Below are 20,053 nucleotides of genomic sequence, written 5' to 3'. Positions count from 1 at the left end.
TATGCATGCACGATATGATGCAAGTAATCCCGTCCCTCCTAAGCAGTGGGAGGGCGGGCGTTACATTTCCAACTTACGAGTCTTACTTGGAAGGAAAAATGACCAAGAGACCTTTTAAGGCTAAGGAGTATAGAGCCAAAGATGTGTTGGAATTGGTTCATTCTAATTTGTGTAGACCTATGACTATCTAGGCAAGAGATGGGTTCGAATGTTTTGTCTCTTTTATAGACGACTATTTAAGATACGGGTACATTTACTTGATGTGTCGCAAGTCTGAATGCTTTGATAAGTTCAAAGAGTACAAGGCTAATGTGGAGAAACATCATGGTAAAAGTTTCAGGACACTACGGTCTGATCATGGTGGCGAGTACCTCTTAGAAGAGTTTAGGGATTACTTATCAGAGGTCGGGATTCAATCCCAACTGTCTGCACCTAGTACACCCCAATAGAATGGTGTGGTGGAACGAAGGAATAGGACTCTTATGGAAATGGTTAGATCGATGATGAGTTATTCAGAATTACCAAATTCATTTTGGGGATATGCTCTGTAAACCGCGGTGTATATTATGAACTTGGTACCTACTAAGTTAGTGTCCTCTACTCCCACAGAATTATGGAATGGGCGTAAACATAGTCTAAGATACATTCAAATTTGGGGTAGTCCAACATATGTGCTGAAGGGAGATACTGATAAGTTGGAATCACGTACAGAAGTTCGCTTGTTTGTAGGATATCCTAAACGAACGAAAGATGGTTTATTTTATAGTCCTAAAGATCATAAGGTCATTGTTAGTACCAATGCCTGAGTTTTAGAAGAGGACTATGTAATAAACCACAAGCCCATGAGTAAAATTATTCTTGAAGAAATAAGAGAAGACACGTCTACTTTAGTACTAACGGTACAATATGAAATACAACAAGAAACTGCAACCCGTGTCATAAATGATGCACAATTACAAGTAGTACCTCGTCGTAGTAGGAGGGTTGTTAGGTAACCTGATAGATTCATATTTTTGAGAGAATCTTCGGACTTGGTCCCTGGTGAACATGAACCTGATCCCTGGACATATGATGAAGCACTCCAAGATAAAGATGCAGCATCTTGGCAAAGTGCAATGAACTCTGAAATAGAATCTATGTATTCTAATCAAGTCTGGGAGCTTGTAGAACCACCTAATGGTGTAAAATTCATTGGATGTAAATGGGTCTACAAAATAAAAAAAGGGATAGACGGGAAGGTGGAAACCTTCAAAGCAAGGCTTGTTGCAAAAGGGTATACTCAGAAAGAGAGAATCGATTATAAGGAAACATTTTCACCGGTAACCATGCTTAAGTCTATCTAGATTCTCTTATCTATTACTGCTCATATGGATTATGAGGTTTGGCAAATGGATGTCAAGACAGCTTTCCTTAACGGAAGTCTTGAAGAAAACATCCATATGAAGCAACTAGAGGGGTTCATTGCAAAGGGCAAAGAGAATCTTGTTTGTAAGCTCAATCGATCCATTTATGGACTGAAGCAGGCTTCGAGATCTTGGAACATCCGGTTTGATGTCCAGTCTTATAGATTTATTCAGTGTCCGAATGAGTCTTGTGTATATAAGAAACGTGATGGAAATGTGGTGATATTTCTTGCACTATACGTAGATGACATTCTGCTCATTGGCAACAATGTCAAAGTGTTGTTAGACGTAAGGGTATGGTTGTCCAAGCAGTTTGATATGATGGACTTGGGAGAATATGGACATATTCTTAGGATTAAAGTAATAAGGATTCACAAGAAAAGGATGTTGTGCTTATCCCAAGCTTTGTACATCGATACTATCATACATTGTTTTAGAATGTAAAACTCCAAGAAAGGTTTTCTACTTTTTCGGCATGGAGTACCTTTATCTAAAGAGATGTCTCCTAGGACACCAAAGGAGATAGAGGAGATGAAGGTAGTTCCTTATGCTTCGACTGTAGGAAGTCTAATGTATGCAATGTTATGTACGAGATTGGATATCTGTTTTGTTGTGGGCATGGATAGCAGATATCAAAGTAACCCAGGACAGGGACATTGGACTGCCGTAAAACATATATTGAAGTACCTGAGAAGGACGAAAAATTATATGCTAGTTTACCAGGCAGATGATTTGTTCCATGTGAGTTACACGGATTCGAACTTCCAATCAGATAGGGACAATAGTAAGTCAACGTCAGGGTATGTGTTTACTTTGGAAGGTGAGCCATAACATGGAAGAGTGTTAAGCAGAAATGCGTTTCGGACTCCACCATGGAAGCTGAGTATGTAGCAGCCTCTGAGGCAACCAATGAAGTTGTATGGCTCAGAAATTTCTTAATGGACTTAGATGTGATTCCCGGTTTGCCCAAAATTATCATAATTTATTGTGATAATAGTGGTGCAGTAGCAAACTCAAAGGAACCACGAGCTCATAAGGTAAGTAAACATATTGAGCGCAAGTACCACTTGATATGAGACATTGTAAAGCGAGGAGAAGTTGTTGTCGCCAAGATTGCATCATCAGATAACCTGACAGATCCTTTCACTAAGGCCCTTCCGGCGAGAGCTTTTGATGGGCATGTTGAAGGGATGGGAATCAGATGTATGGCAGCATATGTGGCAACATAGTCCTTTAATATAAGTGGGAGATTGTTAGGATGTATACTAAAAGTCTAGCTTTTGTATGAACATTTATATTTTGAAAGAGAATCACTTTAGTCAAATGTTACATTTTATATGTTAATGCAGTTGCCCATTTAATTTATATTGTAAATAACATGGTGTGTGGTGTTGCACAGAAGATCATGTTATCAGTTCCTTATAAATTATAAATAGTAGCTCACGACCGAGATGGATAGGGACAAACCATTGGAACGATTGTAGTATAATTTGGTATTAGTCTGCCTTGACTATAAAATTACATTATTACACTAAGTGTGTATTGAGCAGGACCATTTGAGGTTGTTCGATTTATACTGACTATATAAAAGAACAGAACCTCGGTTATTATAGATGTGTGTCCTCTTAATCCCGATATAATAACAAGCACGTATACTTAGTATTTATTTCTTTGACTTATCAATAGGTGATATTTATTCGTTAAATCAATAGGCCCGATGAGTTGGGAGATAGTACCATTTATATGATGTGTTGTTAATTATAAAAGGAAACTATGTCCTATTTATTAGGTTTATGGTGTCCCCTTGAGGAGCTCATAAGGATTATCATGTAAACTCTGCAGGTGGACTTAGTCCGACATGATAATAAGGTTGAGTGATACAAGTCTTGGAGCTAGATGTTAATTAATTGAGTTGTCAGTAACTCATTTAATTAACAAACATCGATATCTTAAACACAGAGAGATTAACGCACTCATGATAAGAAGGAGCCCATATTATAATATGGGATTGGTACGGTAGTTCAATAATAACTCTTTAGTGGTATTAGTTATTATTGATGAACTTGAGTTAGGTGTTGGGGTCGAACACAGGAAGCTCAAGTCCATTAGGAGGTCAAAACTAATTCCTCCTTTCGGTCCTTGTTATAGCCTCTACATAGCCTCGTATCACCCGATTTGTTTTTACTTCCTACCCAAGAAAGGGGGTTGGCCAAGCCTTTCTTGGTGCCCAAGCAAGGGGTCAGTCAAACCAAAAGAAAAGAAGAGAAAAGAAAAAAAAAAGGGGGGGATTTTTTTCTCGACAAAATTAGAGTTTTTTTCTAAAAAGAATTATGTCGATTCCTTCTTAAAAATTTTCTAAAAAGAATTAAATTAATTCTTTCCTAAGAAATTTTTATAAAAAGAATTATGTTGATTTTTTCTTAGAAATTTTCTAAAAAGAATTAAATAAATTCTTTCTTAAGGAATTTTTTTAAAAAGAATTATGATAATTCTTTTCTAGAGAATTTTTCTAAACAAAATTCTGTTAATATTTCTCTTTTTTATCTGGCTCCAAGGGCTATATAAAGAGGATAAGTTATGCCCGAAAACGACACAACAATAATTCCCTTCCAACCATAGTTGTGGTCGACACCCCTTTGCTCCTATCCCCCTTTTCTTTTCCCCCTTAGGGCCGGCGGCATCCTTCTTTTCTCCCTTCTAGAGCCGGCGCCCAATTTCCCCTCTTCCTCCCCTTCTTCCCTCTAGGGCCGGTGGCCCCATCTCCCTTGGTGGCCGGTGAATTGGAGGAGAGGAAGAAGAAGAGAAGGTGCTCATTATTCCTTGGTGGCCGGCGGATTTGAAAGCAAGCAAGAGAAGCTTTGGGTGGTTTGTCTTGGTAGATCGTCGTCCACACGACGTCCAAGAAGAGGAGAAAAATACAGCATACAAGAGGTCTTTGTCTGCAAAAGAAGGTATAACTAGTTCTTTATTCCACTGCGAACTAGTTTAGTTTTTCTTTGTATGGATCCTGAAATACCAACACAAGAGGCTAGCGATTTTGTTTTTCATTTTTGTGCTTTGTTATTGTGTTTCGATCATGTGTTTTAATTGAGGTCTCTTTAGTTAAACCTAAGGTTACTGTGAGAAACTTAAATATTCAATTTCTTTGAAAGGTTTTGTCTAGGAAGTGGTGGATGATCTCATAACCAAAAAGGTCTAGTACCTTGCCATGTTTAACCTGGAAGTCAATCCTTAAAATAAATATTTAATCAACTTATGTAATATGGTTTAACTTCTGAAGATCACAAGGGTTGAACTTGGATTAATAATGTTAAGTTTCGTTTGCAATCCAAGTTTAACTCCTGAAGATTGAACTTGGAGTAAAAATATTAAGTTTTGTTTCTAATCCAAGTTTAACTTCAGTAAAGCACATGGGTAGCTAGGTAAAGTTTTGTGCTTGTACAAATTTTTGTACAGGGGAAACAAAATGGTGTTCCGAGTATCAACCAACAATTAGCAGGGGATGATGAGGATGGACGTCAGGAGAAGGGATGGTGATGTTATAACTCCTAGGAATTTCATATTGAGAGCGGATATAAGTTCTATTAGAATCATCGAAATCTGAACAAGTGAAAGTATACCAGGGGGTGAAAGACTCCTAGTCCATGAGAGACTACAAAATGAATGAAGAGTGAACAATTTACTAGAGCACTTAGGTCACAAGGGAAGAGAAGGTTGCAGAAGAAAGGTTACCGGAGAGAAATCAGGGAAGATTAAAGGTAAAGTGTTGAGATTTTGTGTCGCTTAGGGTTTTTATAAACTATAACTTAATCATCATTATCCGATCAAAATAAAGGGCATGTAGCAGACCGTTGATCTGTAAGGGGAGATATGTCGTTGGTTCGTACGGAGAAGCATGCGTCAAAGGCTGTTTTAAAAAAATAAGGAATAGCGTCATGTGGCGTCTACCCATAAATAGGCATTTATGATGGAAGTGACAACCAAATCATTCCTCTGTCCAAGCACCTCTCTATACATCCTCGGTAATCGCTCTTAACCAACTAACCACGGACAAGTAGTTTTTGAAAAAATACTACTAAGTACCTAAGGCGCGAAGGAGCATGTGATTTTTCAGACAACCTTAGTAAAAGGGACGAGCGGGTGGAAATTGGACTTAGGTCTAGTCAGTCAGCTACACCTCTTTCAACTAGACTTGAAGGGGGGGCTAGTGATACGGGTTAAGCAGACCCAGGAGATGATGTGGAGGTCAAAGTCAATGAAGGGAACTATCTCCCCATCTGGCTCTGATTGACTGCCCAGCACTAAGGCTTGCCGAAATCGGTCTGGTTAGATTCCAAACCGTGCGAAAAAAAGTCGATCGCCCCTTAAGCCGACTGAACATAAGGGGTTCAATGCTTTACCCTTGAACTAAAGAGATAATGTGCCCGGTCACTCAATAACCGATCAAGTTTAATAACGGCTGCCCTTACAGGCCGATTGGAATGATCGACTCACCTCACGTTCGACCAGCCATAGACTTGGTCAAAGAAAGGGTCAAACTTCTTACTATGTGTGAGCCTATCCACATACACCTTGTCGACCTGATCATCGGTCAGCCCTATGGGTATCTATTTAATAATAGAACCAAACGAGTTTACATGACTCTAGACTCATCTCTCCTATGCATAATTATAAAATAGCTTTATAAATCCGATCAGAATGGCCAAGGGCAATTTACATACAAGTTATTATATACCAGTCGGACAACTGACCAACTGGGTCTAAGGCACTTTGACTCAGAATACCGACCGAAGCTCTCAAAGCACAGTTTCATTTCTTTAAGAGCTTAATTTACGCCCGACTGAACAAAAAACTGATTGAGCCTAAGACGCTTAACTTTATATTGTTACCCGAACGGACCTATAACACACACAAGTTACCAGATGGATTTCCAATATACTTGGGGAACCACATTATTTCCTAAACTGATTTCTACATGGCCTTCACTACATGACAAAGCGTCTAAATGCGAAGACAGGTATAAAGACAACTGGCCCTATAAGTCGGCCTAGATATACTCAGTCGACAGCATAATCAAAGAATCCTAACAACATGTCAAAATAATAACTATGTGACAGAGAATATTCTTCTAAAAACTTCTTCAGGGACTATGATGTCCCCTATCAGTAGACTATTTATAACAACATATTCCTTCAGTAACGTCAGTAATAATAGAAGCTATAAACGACAAAAGGGATGTACATGTGGGTAAAAGGAAGATTTCTCGAATAACTATTATATATTGCCTAGGTTGTTCTCTTCCCTTTATCTAACAAACTTTGACATATTTCGTCATCTCATAATCGCGGAGGTTATGTGAGAAGGTATATAAAGGGGGAGTCCTCTCCGTGGTGAAGATACGTTCTCTGAACATCTACAACTTACTCTCGCATGTATGTTCTCAGTTCTTCATTCACCCGTCCGGACTTATACCACTACAAAAATTTCCAGGATTATAGACGGAAATATCCGTCGGTATTCTGTCGTTAAAGGGCCTTACCGACATATTTTTGACGGAAAGTAATCTGTCGCTAAGATATGCGTCGAAACCTATATTACCGACGGAAGGTATATTTCTGTCGATAATATATTTCCGACGGAATTATATTTCCGACGGAATTATATTTCCGTCGGTAAACCCCGCGGGGACTTAAATCACCGATAGAGATGGCATTTCTGTCGGTATTTACTAAGGTGTATTCCGTCGGTATTCCGTCAGGAAAATAAAAAAAAATGATAGCTTCTATTTGTATTCCCATTCAACCATGTATACAAATTATATATCCATATAAACTAACACAATCACAGATATATGCAATCACAGATACAATCACAATTTACAAATAAACTAACACAATCACAATTTACATATTCTAACAAACCATATATAGATACAAACATACTAACACAATCCATAGATATAGAAGAAACACTCCATACATATAAAACATATATAAACAACACACTCCATACTTATAAAAACATATAGAAACAAACATAATATAAACAAAGTATTTTTGTACTCAAATATATAAATCTATACAATGATAACAAATACTCCAAAAATAACTAATAGTGTAAAATCCTGCAAAAAGTAAAATACAATAAATTATGATGAGATTGATATCGATCTATAATTCAAAATATTACATAAATGTATAATGAATTTTACATTTATAAAAATAAATACCTAGATAGAAAGAAAATGATGATGATGATGATGATGATGATGATGATCGTGCTGAATATGTACACCCTGACACCTGAAACATATGAAAATGTGATATTTAGAAATGAGCATAGTAGAATAAAACAATCAAATATATTTTGCATGTAACTTGTATGATAAATAAATATTTAAATAGTAGTTGAACAAACCTCGAAATATGCTAATCACCACGGTCTGATGGGTTTTGAGTCTCCAGCGACTCAAGACCATCTGGCGTCTGGGTGCGAGTGAAATTTACCACGATCTCTCGCATACTGGTAAAGAGAGTATCCTGGTCGGTCCTCCTCTTCTCCTCAGCAGCCCTCCACTGATCCATAGAAGTCATCCTCTCATCCATTGACTTCAGTTGAGTGCACAGTTCTTCATTTTCGCGTCTTAATGACTGCACCTCACTAGAAGAAGAGGAACTAGCACGGCCTCTAGGAGTCCTCAAACGATCAAATGTCACTTTGGCTTGGGATCCAAGGCCGTAGAGGGTGGAGTTTTTTGTCCTTCCACCGACAACATCATAATATATCTCATTTAGCGCGTCGGTGGATAGAGACTGTGACTCCTCCCCCTCTGATGGTGGCTGAGAGGCCTGAGCCACTCTTTCTGTTATTTGCTCTTGTGTTCAAAATTATAATATTGATCAATATTTAATTTGATAACAATTATTAAAGTTAATCAAAATAGAAATGCATGAACAAATGTAATAAAGTTAATAATCTTACGTGTAGGGCCTGAGATCGAGAATCGATAAATGACCCATCTTTCTTCTTATGGGTCTTCAGAATACCTCCATGCATGTGGGCTGCCGAGCAAGATCATGCTCCTGCATACACAAATATTTTGAGACATAATTATATATACTAATGTGATAATAAAATAAAAAATTGTTAAAAATTATAGCTTTAAATTAAATTACCAAATCCATAGCATACTCAACAATAGATTTCGATCCTGGCGTATGCCGAGCAATTCCGGTGCTCGGGCCACCTGGCTCAGTATTTCTATTAGATCGATCCTTTTCAGCATTTTCTCGCCATCTTTCTGTAGCCCAGGTGGTTGTCCATGCACTCCATGTCATCTAAGAAACATACACTGGCCTAGTGCCCTTTTCCTGATATAATACATAAGGTCTCTATACAGTTTAGCACAATAACTATTCCATGCAGCTTTAAACTGTTCTTCTTGATCATCTTCCCATGTATACCTTTTCTGCAACTATAAGTATAAATTTTAGTATACGAAAGGATAAATATATTATTGTATACCAAATATATTAATTTTACTTACTATGAATTCATTGTAATAAAATGTCTTCATCTCCTGGTCTACATGCCTCCATATAGTACCAGAAGTACATACTCGCTCTTTAAACTTACTAGTGATATAAGAGGCTACCCGGTGGCCATCAGGAACAAATCTGCAAGGAAAAAAAATAGATATAAAAAGTATTGAAGAAACCAATGAACTTGTATTACTAATAACAAAAATACATGCGTATCTCCGACAACTCTAATAACCTTGTAGCCACGGGGTGCTACTGTCTACTGCTCAGCCATAATAATATATCTACACAATAACATAGAATGCATGTACTAGTAATAATATATCTACATAATATATCTACAAACATGCATAATGTTAACATTAACATCACAATACAAAAATATATATACACACATGCATAACATTAAGATTAGCAACATAATACAAAAATATATATACACACATGCATAACATTAACATTAGCAACACAATACAAAATTATATAGAAAATAACAGTTCAGACATTACATTAGCAACTATTTAATCAACATTAATAGTTTCCAAGTCTTCATCGCTAGACTCTGTTAGTACAAATTCATCTTCACTGTTGGACATCTCTCCATCATCTATCTCCTCATAAGTGACATTAACATCAACAAGTAATTGAGATGTTGATTCAAGTTGTGTATCAATTGAATGTCTCTCCACTTCGTCATTCTGAAATACATCAGTAGCCTGAGTGGTATTCGACATTTCTATAATCGAGCGAGACTTCATTCGACAAACAGACAACCATTCACTACCTCTTCTTCTCTTTGTAGGATATTCAAGATAGAAAACCTGTGCTGCTTGTACCCCAAAAATAAAAGGTTCAAACTTGTTGAACTTTTTGTTTGCATTAACCTTAACTAAATTATACTTTGGATGTATTCTGGTACCTATTCTTGGGGTAGGATCATACCATGAGCATTTAAATAGCATACACCTCTTAATAGGTAATGCAGGATATTCAACTTCTATGATTTCCTCAAGTCTACCATAGTAATCATACTGAGTGTTATTGTTGTCCATAGATCCTTTGACACAAACACCAGAAGTATAGGTTAATCTCTGTGAATCTCATAGTGCCACATGGAATTTGAGGCCATTAACATAGAAACCAGAGTAGACCTTTATTTTACGAAGAGGTCCTAATGCAAGATTCATGATCCTATCATCTGTCACATTTGATAGTCTACGGTCTTTAACCTACACAGTTAGTAGACATTAGAACAATACTTAACACATATGAACTTAAATACTTAATAAAATCTCCAACTTACATATATTTCAAACCATAATGCAAATTCAACCTCTAACTTTTCAGCAACGCTATCTGCATCCATTGAAGGATTTTGTAGATATAGTTGTTGTTCATATAAACTAGAAAAGAAGGTAATTTTAAGGTAAATGAGATATCAAACAACAAATTGAATGGGGGATAATTTTTAAATTAGAGAAGTCAACTTACTTTATGTATGGTTTGACCTCTTCACAATTTAAGAGTATGTATGTTCTTGCAACATGATATTCTTCTAGAGATAAGAATCTAGAAATAGATGCACCCATTGGTTTGCCAGGAAACTTAAAAATAGAAAGCATTGAATGGTCTATTACTTGAGCATCATCATAATTTCTAGGAACCTTGTGATGTCTGGTTTTGACATTATCAGCAAAATAATAGGAGCAGAAAGAAGATGCTTCTTCAATCGGATAAGCATTACATATTGAGCCCTCAACTCTTGTTTTATTACGAACATTATTCTTTAATTTTCTCAAAAACTGTTTGAATGGATACATCCATCTATATTGCACAGGACCAGCTATTTGTACCTCATATGGCAAATGTACCGGCAGATGTTCCATTGAATCAAAAAAATTGGGTGGAAATATGCGCTCTAACTTACATAATATGAGAGAAATGTCTATGTCTAGCCGAAGCATATCGTCCATCATAATACACCTCTCTATCAAATCTCTAAAAAATAGACTTAATTCTGTGAGAGCTTACCAAACATTATACGAAAGCAAATCATGGAAAACTATTGTATTTGCATGAATACATGACAGTCATGACTCTTCATCCCAAACATCTTTAACCTATTCATATCCACACAACGAGCCATATTTGAGGCATACCCATATGGGAATTTTACTTCCTTCAACCAACTACATAAAGTCTGCTTCCCGTCTTTGTCTAATGTATACCTGAAGATGTGAAGGTCTACCGGAGAAGAGAAACAAATGCTATCTGTTTACAAAATAAAAATAAATTAGCACAAAATTTATCAAAAAATTAATAAGTAGAAACACACCCGTCACCAAGCTGCTGGCGGCATCCGACACAGCTAGGGCTAGCGTTCGGCATAGCAGTGTTCGGCATAGCAGCGTCCAACACAGCGGCCACCAGGCCGCTGGCGGCCGGCAACGGCCAGCACACAAATGAGGAGGAGGAAGGAGGGAGGGAGGGGAGAGGTCTTATCGGCGAGATCGGGGAGGAGGATCGGAAGGAGCTCCGCGCGCGCGTGGAAAGAAAGGAAAGGAGTCGGCTAGGGTTTTTTAGGCGGCTTTACCGACGGAATAAGATTCCGTCAGTAAAGCTATTATTTAAAAAAAAAAAAGAAATTACTGACGGAAATTATTTTCCATCGGTATAAATTTTTTTTTTCTAAAAAAATACACATTACCGACGGAATTAAATATTCTGTCGGTAATGTCCAAAAATTACCGACGGAATATTTAATTCCGTCGGTAATGTAGATATTACCGACGGAATAGTATATTCCATCGGTGATTTTCAGACATTACCGATGGAATTTGTTTTCCGTCGGAAATCCCGTCAGTAAAATTGTATTTTTTTTGTAGTGTATTGACTTGAGTATCGGAGGATCTTCGCCAAGGATTCCCCTGGTTTCTAGGCGCTGATGTTTTATTGGCTTGTCTTCGTGTGCACAAGATTGAAAGGAAGTTTTTCTGTGAAGTAAAAAGTCTTTTACCAGTCAACCATCAAACCATCGTACTCAATGCGTCATTTCTATAATTTTCAGATAGAATTAGTGACAATGCATAATGTCAACATACTGTGCCCGCAGGAATCCGATCATCGATTTCTTTGCTAAGTGTGACTGCTTGGATTTTGTTAGTCAAGTGTTCGATGAAATAAACGACAGAGACGGTGCCACTTACAACACGTTGATCATTGGGTACATGAGCTACGGGCTCATCACTCTAGCTATTGAACCCTTCTAGAAAGCGGATTATTCGGTTTTCAGTACGTGGAACGTTCTGATCGCTGATCTAGCATAGAATGACAACTACTTCTCAGTTTGCTTAGTGAACACACAGATCAGAACCCCTTTTATAAATTTCCTTGAGCTGAGGCTCATCGATTACAGCAGGGTCTTTCAGGATGTGAATTCAACTGTTTCTTGAGTTCTGTCTTAGAGATACAACGTTGGCTTCAACCAATGGATTAGGTATCTAGATGACATGTACGACAGGATTTGGCATTCCTATATCCCATAAAATATCATTAACACCATTTTTACAATTGGCACTCCTCCTAATGATCCTTATGAGGTGCCATCGACCGTTATGCAAATTGCTGGTGCAACCAAAGATAGCACTACTTTTGCATATCCCATGGATCCTCCAAGCACTAGAATCACAAATCACATATACTACTTCTATATGCACTTTGTTGAATTAGAATATCTACCTTGCAACGAGAGCAGAATGTTTCGAGTGATCATGCCTCGAGATCCATATGGGGCAATCCATATGGGGCAATTATTGTCCCATAATACCTGACATCGAGTCATATATGTTGGAACCCTAAAGTTATTTTGATGTGATCAACAAGTTAAGTTAGGTCCTGTGTGTTTCTGACCTTGTGTCTAAGTGCGCAGGAGCTTAGGAGCACAGGCACTCGAGCGGAAGACGTAGCTAGCGAGAAGGATGGCACGCGGTGCGTCCGAGGGACGAGGTGCTGCGAAAGAGTACACCGGCGGACGAGAAGGAAGCGTGCGGTGGTTCCGAGGGATGAAAAGCCGGAGCGGAAGATTGCTCGGGGAGTAAGAGACGCAGCTAGCGAGAAGGTCGGCATAGAGTGCGACCGAGGGACGAAGACTGCGGATGAGTACGCTGGTGGACGAGAAGGAAACACGCGACGATTCCCAGGGACGAAAAGCCGGGGCGGAAGGCTGCTCGAGAAGACGGGAAGTTGGGTTCGGGTGAGCTCTATTCCGGATGTCAGAGATCACCCAAGCAAGCGGAGCCGAAGCTGAAGATCTGGACCAAAGGCGAACTGAACCGGAGAAGAGAGCCCGGACCAAAAGTCAACCAGAGTTGACTTTGAGGTCCGAGTGCCCGGATCAAGTCCGAGCGCCTGGAAGTGGCTTTTTGACTAGATCGAGATTTGACTCAATCCGAACGTTGGGGGATAAAGTTTATCCCCCCCTAGGGCGCCCGGAACCCTTCCAGCCGCCCCGACCAAGGCTATAAATATAGTCTTGGTCTAGAAGTTTTTTAAAACGAACTTTGTACTTGTAAATCCAACGCTTATGCGCTTCTAGTTGTAGTTGAGCTTCTTTTTATTTGTGCTTCAACGTTGTAAGTGGCTTCTTCGCCTGAAGGAGTTTGATAGTGCGCTTAATCTTCCTTGGATTAACAATCACATCGGTTGTAACCAAGTAAATATCTTGTGTCTCGTTTCTTTATGCTTTTAATTACTGCTTTGCTTTATTTATGCAAGTGTTAGCTTAAATAGTTCGAGAAGGATTGTTCATTTTGATTTTACAGGACTACTCAACAACCCTCTCCTAGTCGACCCAACGGTCCTACAATATAAGCATCACATATGAAGTAGTGATTGTTGGGTATATTACTAATGTTAACCTCACAAAGGTAGCAGCTTCCACCCGTCGCTCAATGCGGCGGAGATCTATATAGCTGTGGAGCTCACAGGAACACCCATGTATTATCAAGATTTTGCTGCTATGATGAGTTTGAAGAAAATGTACCACATGACAATTTGACAAGGTGATTCATATGTTCCAGAGGAGTATATATGGGATGGAGTGGTTCAGAAATTGGAACCAATCACTTATTGAGAGTCCAAAGCCAGAAATAGGAAGATGCAATGAAGTTAGTTCAGAAGATCACAATTTCAAACAACAGACAATTATCCCAAGAGATTGTCGGTTCACATATGAAGATATAAAGACTATCACAAACAACTTCAAAAGAGTAATTGGTAAGGGAGGGGTTGGGACTGTTTACTATGGTTGCTTGCGGGATGGCATTGAGGTTGCAGTGCATGTCATATCATAGGACAATGCGGAGAAGAAGTCTCTTGAAGATGAACATCTTAGGATATTGTTTCTACTGCCACAGAGCATGCAAGATCAAGACATTTTGATTAATAATGTGAAGATACTATGACAACCGTCAGAAGTCAATCTGAATTAGTTTTAGCAGAGGTGTAACAGCTATTACTAGATTTTACTAATTTGGTATCAAGAGATCTTCTTCCTCCTGGGCTATCGTATGATATTATTCTATCGTATGATATTATTTAAAATTCAAGGATAAAATTTTTTCCAATATGAGATGATTGATACAGGAGGCTCCAAAGCTTTTATTTTTATTATTTTTTAATAAATTATTATTTTTAATAATTTTTAGGGGTTTTGGTAATTAAACTATTTAAATAATTTTTATATTTTGTATTTTAGGGGTTTGAGTCCGTTCAGAATTTTTAGCATTGAGTCTATTAAATTTTTTTCTTTTGTATTAGGATTTTCCCTTTCTATTAGTATTTTTCCTTTGGGCAGGTCTATTCAAACTGTTTGAGTTGATGTTAGAAAAAGTCATGGAATTAATAATATTTTCTGTTTGAGTTTATTTTTCTTTTATTTTTCTATTTTCTAATATGTTTTTTTAATAAAAAAGATTTTTTTTATATTTATGTAAAAATCAACAAATATAATAATCCATAGGATAATTACTATTCTATTCTGATGTGGATTCTACAATGGAGGAATATCTATTACAAGTTCTAAAAGAATGAAACCCATCAACCATCCATCTGCAGTTGGTCCTGAAATTGAGACACGGCAATTATATGATAAAAGACGATTTGTTCGTCCCAGTGCCTCTATTAATCTATTTCTAAACTAATATGGATGAGATAAATTATGGATGATTACTAACCATTAGTGTAAGTGATCAAAACATAAAAAAAGATATACTCAAATGTACTGAATAACGATCCCAAGACCTTATATAATAATTTTGTATACCTTAACTACCGTATCGTCCCACAAGAAAAAGACATGATAATTATGATGCATAAGTCGGTATCCAGTCAAGAGCAATAAGAAAAAAACAATAGAAAAGTTTAATGTGGCAAACCAGGTTGCATCCCTAAAAGTATATATCTGGTGCTAAATAAGCAGGAGTTCCAACAGCTGATTGTTTTTGCGTTTGCTCCGCTTTAGTGCCCTTTGTTCTGCCGTCATTGGCTCATTATTTTCTAAGAGGATAGATCCACTTACATCTGGACCTGATAAATCATCAGTGTCCCTTCAGGACGATCTAGTGACTAGCGTTATCACTATAAGATCTAGGGTTCAAATCTTGACAAAGTCGAGGTAAATGTCTTCCTTATGTGTTAGTCACTATTCTAAAGGCTAGTAGCTGCTCGTGATTTACCTCCTCCGTGTTGGCCCTGGAACAGGTTGGCGGAGGCGCTGGGGGCGAGCGTATTCGCCTTTTGTCATCATGATAAATTATCAGTGATGTTGACAAGGCAAGCCAACAGTTAGGGATGACAATTTCCCATGTTCAGACCGGGGGGAAATTTAAAATGGGGATGGGGATCTCCGATTTTTCAGGGATGAGACGGATCGGGGTGGGTATGGAAATACTATCTCCGAATCCGTCCCAAATATTATTATTAATATTAATAAATAATAATATAATTTTTAAAAAGTATTAATAATAGTAGTTCAGATCTTCTGTCCCCATTCCTCTCTGTCCCTGTGTCCCACTGCCGATCGAACGGATCGGATTAAATTTTAAGACATCATGGCATCTTTAAGATATGTACAGTATCCTCGTGATGTGTAAAGATGTCTTGAGATTTAATCTGATCTGTCCGATCGACAGTGGGACACGGGAACAGAGAGGAATGGGGACAGAAGATCTGAACTATAATAATAGTGTTAATATTAATATTAAAATTTTTAAAATATTAATAATAATAATATTATTATTGATATTAATATTATTATTAATAATTATTAATAATTATTAAATAATAATAATAATAATATAAATTAAATTTGGGAATGAGGCAAGGATGGGAGCGAGGATAGCGATTTGATCTCCGTGGATTTGGATTCAGAGAATCCTCGAACCCGAAAAAATAAGAACGGGATAGGAATGGGTACGATAAACCCGCCCTGCCCCTACCCCGCCAATTGCCATCCTTCCCCCAACTTTAGAAAGCTAAGCTCGAAATCAGTCAACTACGTAAGAAAGAGACGGGAATGGGTACGATAAACCCGCCCCCGCCAATCAGTCAACTACAGCATTTGTTGTGTGTGTATCATTTTAGAAAATTTTCAACATTATGAGAATGTGTTTTCTTGGTAAACTTCAAACTTGAAGTATCCATTTTACTTGTCACTAATAATATTCATTCTAATCATTATTTTTAATTAATTGAATAATGTTTTCTTTGCTCTCACTCTACCCCTTGCACAATCTAATTTAATAAATTCAACTCTTCTAACTATAATATTAGTTAGCTGTCTGTGAATATGTTTGTACCATCTAAACCATTGTGCAAAGGCGGGTCCTGCCGCCCAGTGCCCCCTAGGCCTGGCAATTGTACCATCTAAACCAGAGATAGGAATGGGAGGGGCAACGACACGACCCACCCATTCGCCCCCGGTATGAAATTCCCGACTCCTCACATTTTATCATCTATTGAATCGACATCTAATTGTTGTCGATTATATATTTTTTTAATCTTTCTTGTACTCTACACGTCCATCTTAACCTTCTTTTGTACATGTGATTCCCTAGCAATTCAACACATCATTCTATATAGTATGGCAACAAATTTTCTTTTAGCCTAAACAGAACACAACAATCACACAAGACTCTTTACCGTATGCATTGTTAACTGGACTAGACGTGTGATAGTTGGCAATAGCCTCTAGTCTGACTCTATTTTTCTAGATGAATTTTTAGTACAACCATTAGATTCTCCAACTAAGCAGGTCCCTTCTCTGTGTTAACACCCACACTGTAACATGCATAGTTGGAACTGATCTCTGCCACATACAAGCTTTTAGATAACTTGGCTCGTATAAGTACAGAAGTATTTGCCAATTTTTTACCAGTCCAATTCAAATTAAAGGTATTTACGATATGCAGTATGACCGAAGTTATGTTCTCATGTCTCCAAATACTTTGCCTAAATTTTTTGAAGTTCCTATTTCCAGATTTTATTCTGAAGTTGTTTTTAACTCATAGTGGCTAACCTTTTTGCCATCTAAGAAGGTGTAGAGATTGACAGATTCTTATGAAATGTGTTCTCATAACTTTGTTGCTCATTTCTTTATGATTGTTTTGTTTATTGTATGAGTTAGTATTTTTCCTAGCAATATAATATAGAATAAAGCATGTATCCTGCTATATAATGACTAATATAGTTTTCAACATTGCTCAGTGACATATTTTATTGGAGGATTTGGAACTGTTGCGTGGGTGGATGTGAAGGAATATGAGACCATAAAACCCGATAAGATTGCTGCTGAGAGTGGAGATCAAAATTTGAAGGTAGGCTTCATACTCTTGCTTATGTTTTGTTTCCATTTTCAATATTATTTTTGTAGGGTGAAATGGTCTCTTCAAAACATCTCATCTTAACATGCCATGCTAGGAACTTAATGCAATGTTTTCGAAGAAACTTAAAGATATCTTATCAACAAAAGTTGAGATAGATGATGCTGCCTTCATATCTGTAGATAGTAAAGGCACTGATGTTCGGGTTCGACAAGGCGCACAGGTATGAGTTATCACTGAAAAGAAAGTGAAAATTATGTGTGCTTTCTTACAAGTCTTTTCGTTGTTTCATGAGCAATTACCATTCCTTCGATTTTTTTAATTGTGCGCCAAAATTCTCAATCTGGTCAAAATCAAACACAAATGATATTAAAATCTATTGAATCACTGCTAATTATGTTTTTTAAAAAATCTTTTGATCTTCCTTTATCTCTTACACCTTCAACTCTAATTGATTCAGGCCCAACTTAAAAATATATTAGTCATCTTTGGACATGTTTATGTCCTAGAGCTCTAGAATCTTTGATCTTCCTTCACTCCTTACAACTTCAACTAGATTTAACTTGTTTGATGATAATAATAAAATTTATTAGTGGCCTTTGAACATATTTGTCATTTTAACTTATTCTCTCTTATTTTATCATCTTTTATAGCTGCACAAGATAGTTGCTATGCATCTTTGTCAGTAACCTCATTATGTTGTTAATGATATTTTTATCAATTATTACTGACCAGTTGAATAATAGATCCAACTATCATTTCTCTTGCTGCTTCTCTCTCTTTCACCAAATATGTACACATCGATGAAAACTATGGTCCATGGAATATAATGGATGGTACCAGTCTTATTAATTGTTATGTTTAAACCTAATGAGCACACACCAATCACAAATAACTCGTACAGGTCATCTCCATTTCTATCAATAATTTTTTTTGTTATTAATGAAATTTCCATCAATTGTCACTGACTTATTGATAGTAAATCTTACTTTCACGTCTGTTGCAGCTCTTCATAGTATTGAAACACATTTCATCTGTTCTACTAATAAATCCTCATGTTCCACTGATTTATCTATTAACTGAGGTAATCATACAACATGATTTTAATCATCACCTACATTTCAATTATGTTTCTGTGTAATTGCCGACTCTAAAAAATTGTTCCAGTTAGGTCCATTTGTCGTATGTACTCAGTAGCACGTAATGATACACAGCATCCACGTTGGCATTATAATCTTGGTCAATTGCCTCATCAACATCATGTTATCATCTCAAACGGACATACTACCATGGACAACCCACGAATGCTTAGTAGCAAGGCCAGCAACTTGCTACTTGCCATTGAGTATATCTAGTAGATGGATTTGAATAGAGCAAATTTTAAAATGAAAAAAATGATTTAGGCCAATTTAATATCGTTCACTGACCATATAGTTAAACCCTACATTAGACGCTCAGTTATGCCAAGTGACAGCAATATTGCTACTGTTGTTTTTCTTTTGGGGCGCATTTATTTTTTGATTTTTTTGGTTTCTTCCATCATTGTTTCAGGCATGTTAGGCATTTGGATATGTTTCAACATAATATTGGTCTTTGTTGATATTGAACGGTTTACTGGGGACTTAATCTTGCAGTTTAGCATTCGAAGGATATCCTTCGAGGCTGAACGTGAAATTCAAAGTCTGGATGATGCAAAAGCTGCTCTTGTAATGATAATAAAAAGGCATCGCAAGTCGAAATCCTCAACCGAATAATTTCTTCGTTAGCTTTTATGTAACTTAATATCTCTTTTCTTCTATAGTGAAACATCCGAATGGCTATTTAGTAACTCGGAGAGGGACATTTGAAAGTTAATTTGCTAAACTATTTATTAGAAGTTTTTTTTTTGTTCTTTTTAAAAAAATATGTCTCGGATATTTCGAGATGTGTACATAGTTTTTTGTTTTTTGGTCAAAGATCATTGTTTACTCTCCCTTATTTGAATTACTTTTTGCTAGTGTTTCTGGACCATGTTATATTATTTCCTTATTTAAAATCTCTTGATCATGAAGCTTTACTTCATTGTTGCATGTGATTATAGTCCCCTCGGGATGATTTAATGGCTAGTATATCAGGTGTTGTTATCATGAGGTCTATGATTTGAATCTCGACAAAACTGAGGTAAATGTCTCCCTTATGTACTAGTCAGTATTCCAAAAGCTAATAGCTGCCCGTGATTTACATGCTCCGT

General features: G+C 37.1%; 1 protein-coding gene across 1 annotated transcript; it reads left to right on the top strand.

Moving 5' to 3' along the window:
* The first annotated feature begins 14,037 nt into the window (after positions 1-14,037).
* On the top strand, positions 14,038-19,577 carry LOC122050186. Its single transcript, XM_042611117.1, has 4 exons — positions 14,038-14,218; positions 17,708-17,817; positions 17,921-18,046; positions 19,458-19,577. The coding sequence occupies exons 1-4, from the start codon at positions 14,038-14,040 to the stop codon at positions 19,575-19,577; spliced, it is 537 nt and encodes a 178-aa protein (XP_042467051.1).
* The last annotated feature ends 476 nt before the right edge of the window (positions 19,578-20,053 follow it).

The sequence above is a fragment of the Zingiber officinale genome, chromosome 3A (assembly GCF_018446385.1).
Source record: "Zingiber officinale cultivar Zhangliang chromosome 3A, Zo_v1.1, whole genome shotgun sequence".
In the NCBI taxonomy this organism is placed as follows: Eukaryota; Viridiplantae; Streptophyta; class Magnoliopsida; order Zingiberales; family Zingiberaceae; genus Zingiber; species Zingiber officinale.
This window is presented reverse-complemented; position numbering and strand designations above follow the sequence as displayed.

What these genes read in the sequence shown, in the direction of transcription:
- LOC122050186 (XM_042611117.1), top strand. Translation starts at nt 14,038, where the DNA reads ATGGAGTGGTTCAGAAATTGGAACCAATCACTTATTGAGAGTCCAAAG. An exon ending in GTGGAGATCAAAATTTGAAG is followed by an intron (nt 17,818 to 17,920) that starts GTAGGCTTCATA and finishes ATGCCATGCTAG; the next exon opens with GAACTTAATGCAATGTTTTC. An exon ending in GGGTTCGACAAGGCGCACAG is followed by an intron (nt 18,047 to 19,457) that starts GTATGAGTTATC and finishes TTAATCTTGCAG; the next exon opens with TTTAGCATTCGAAGGATATC.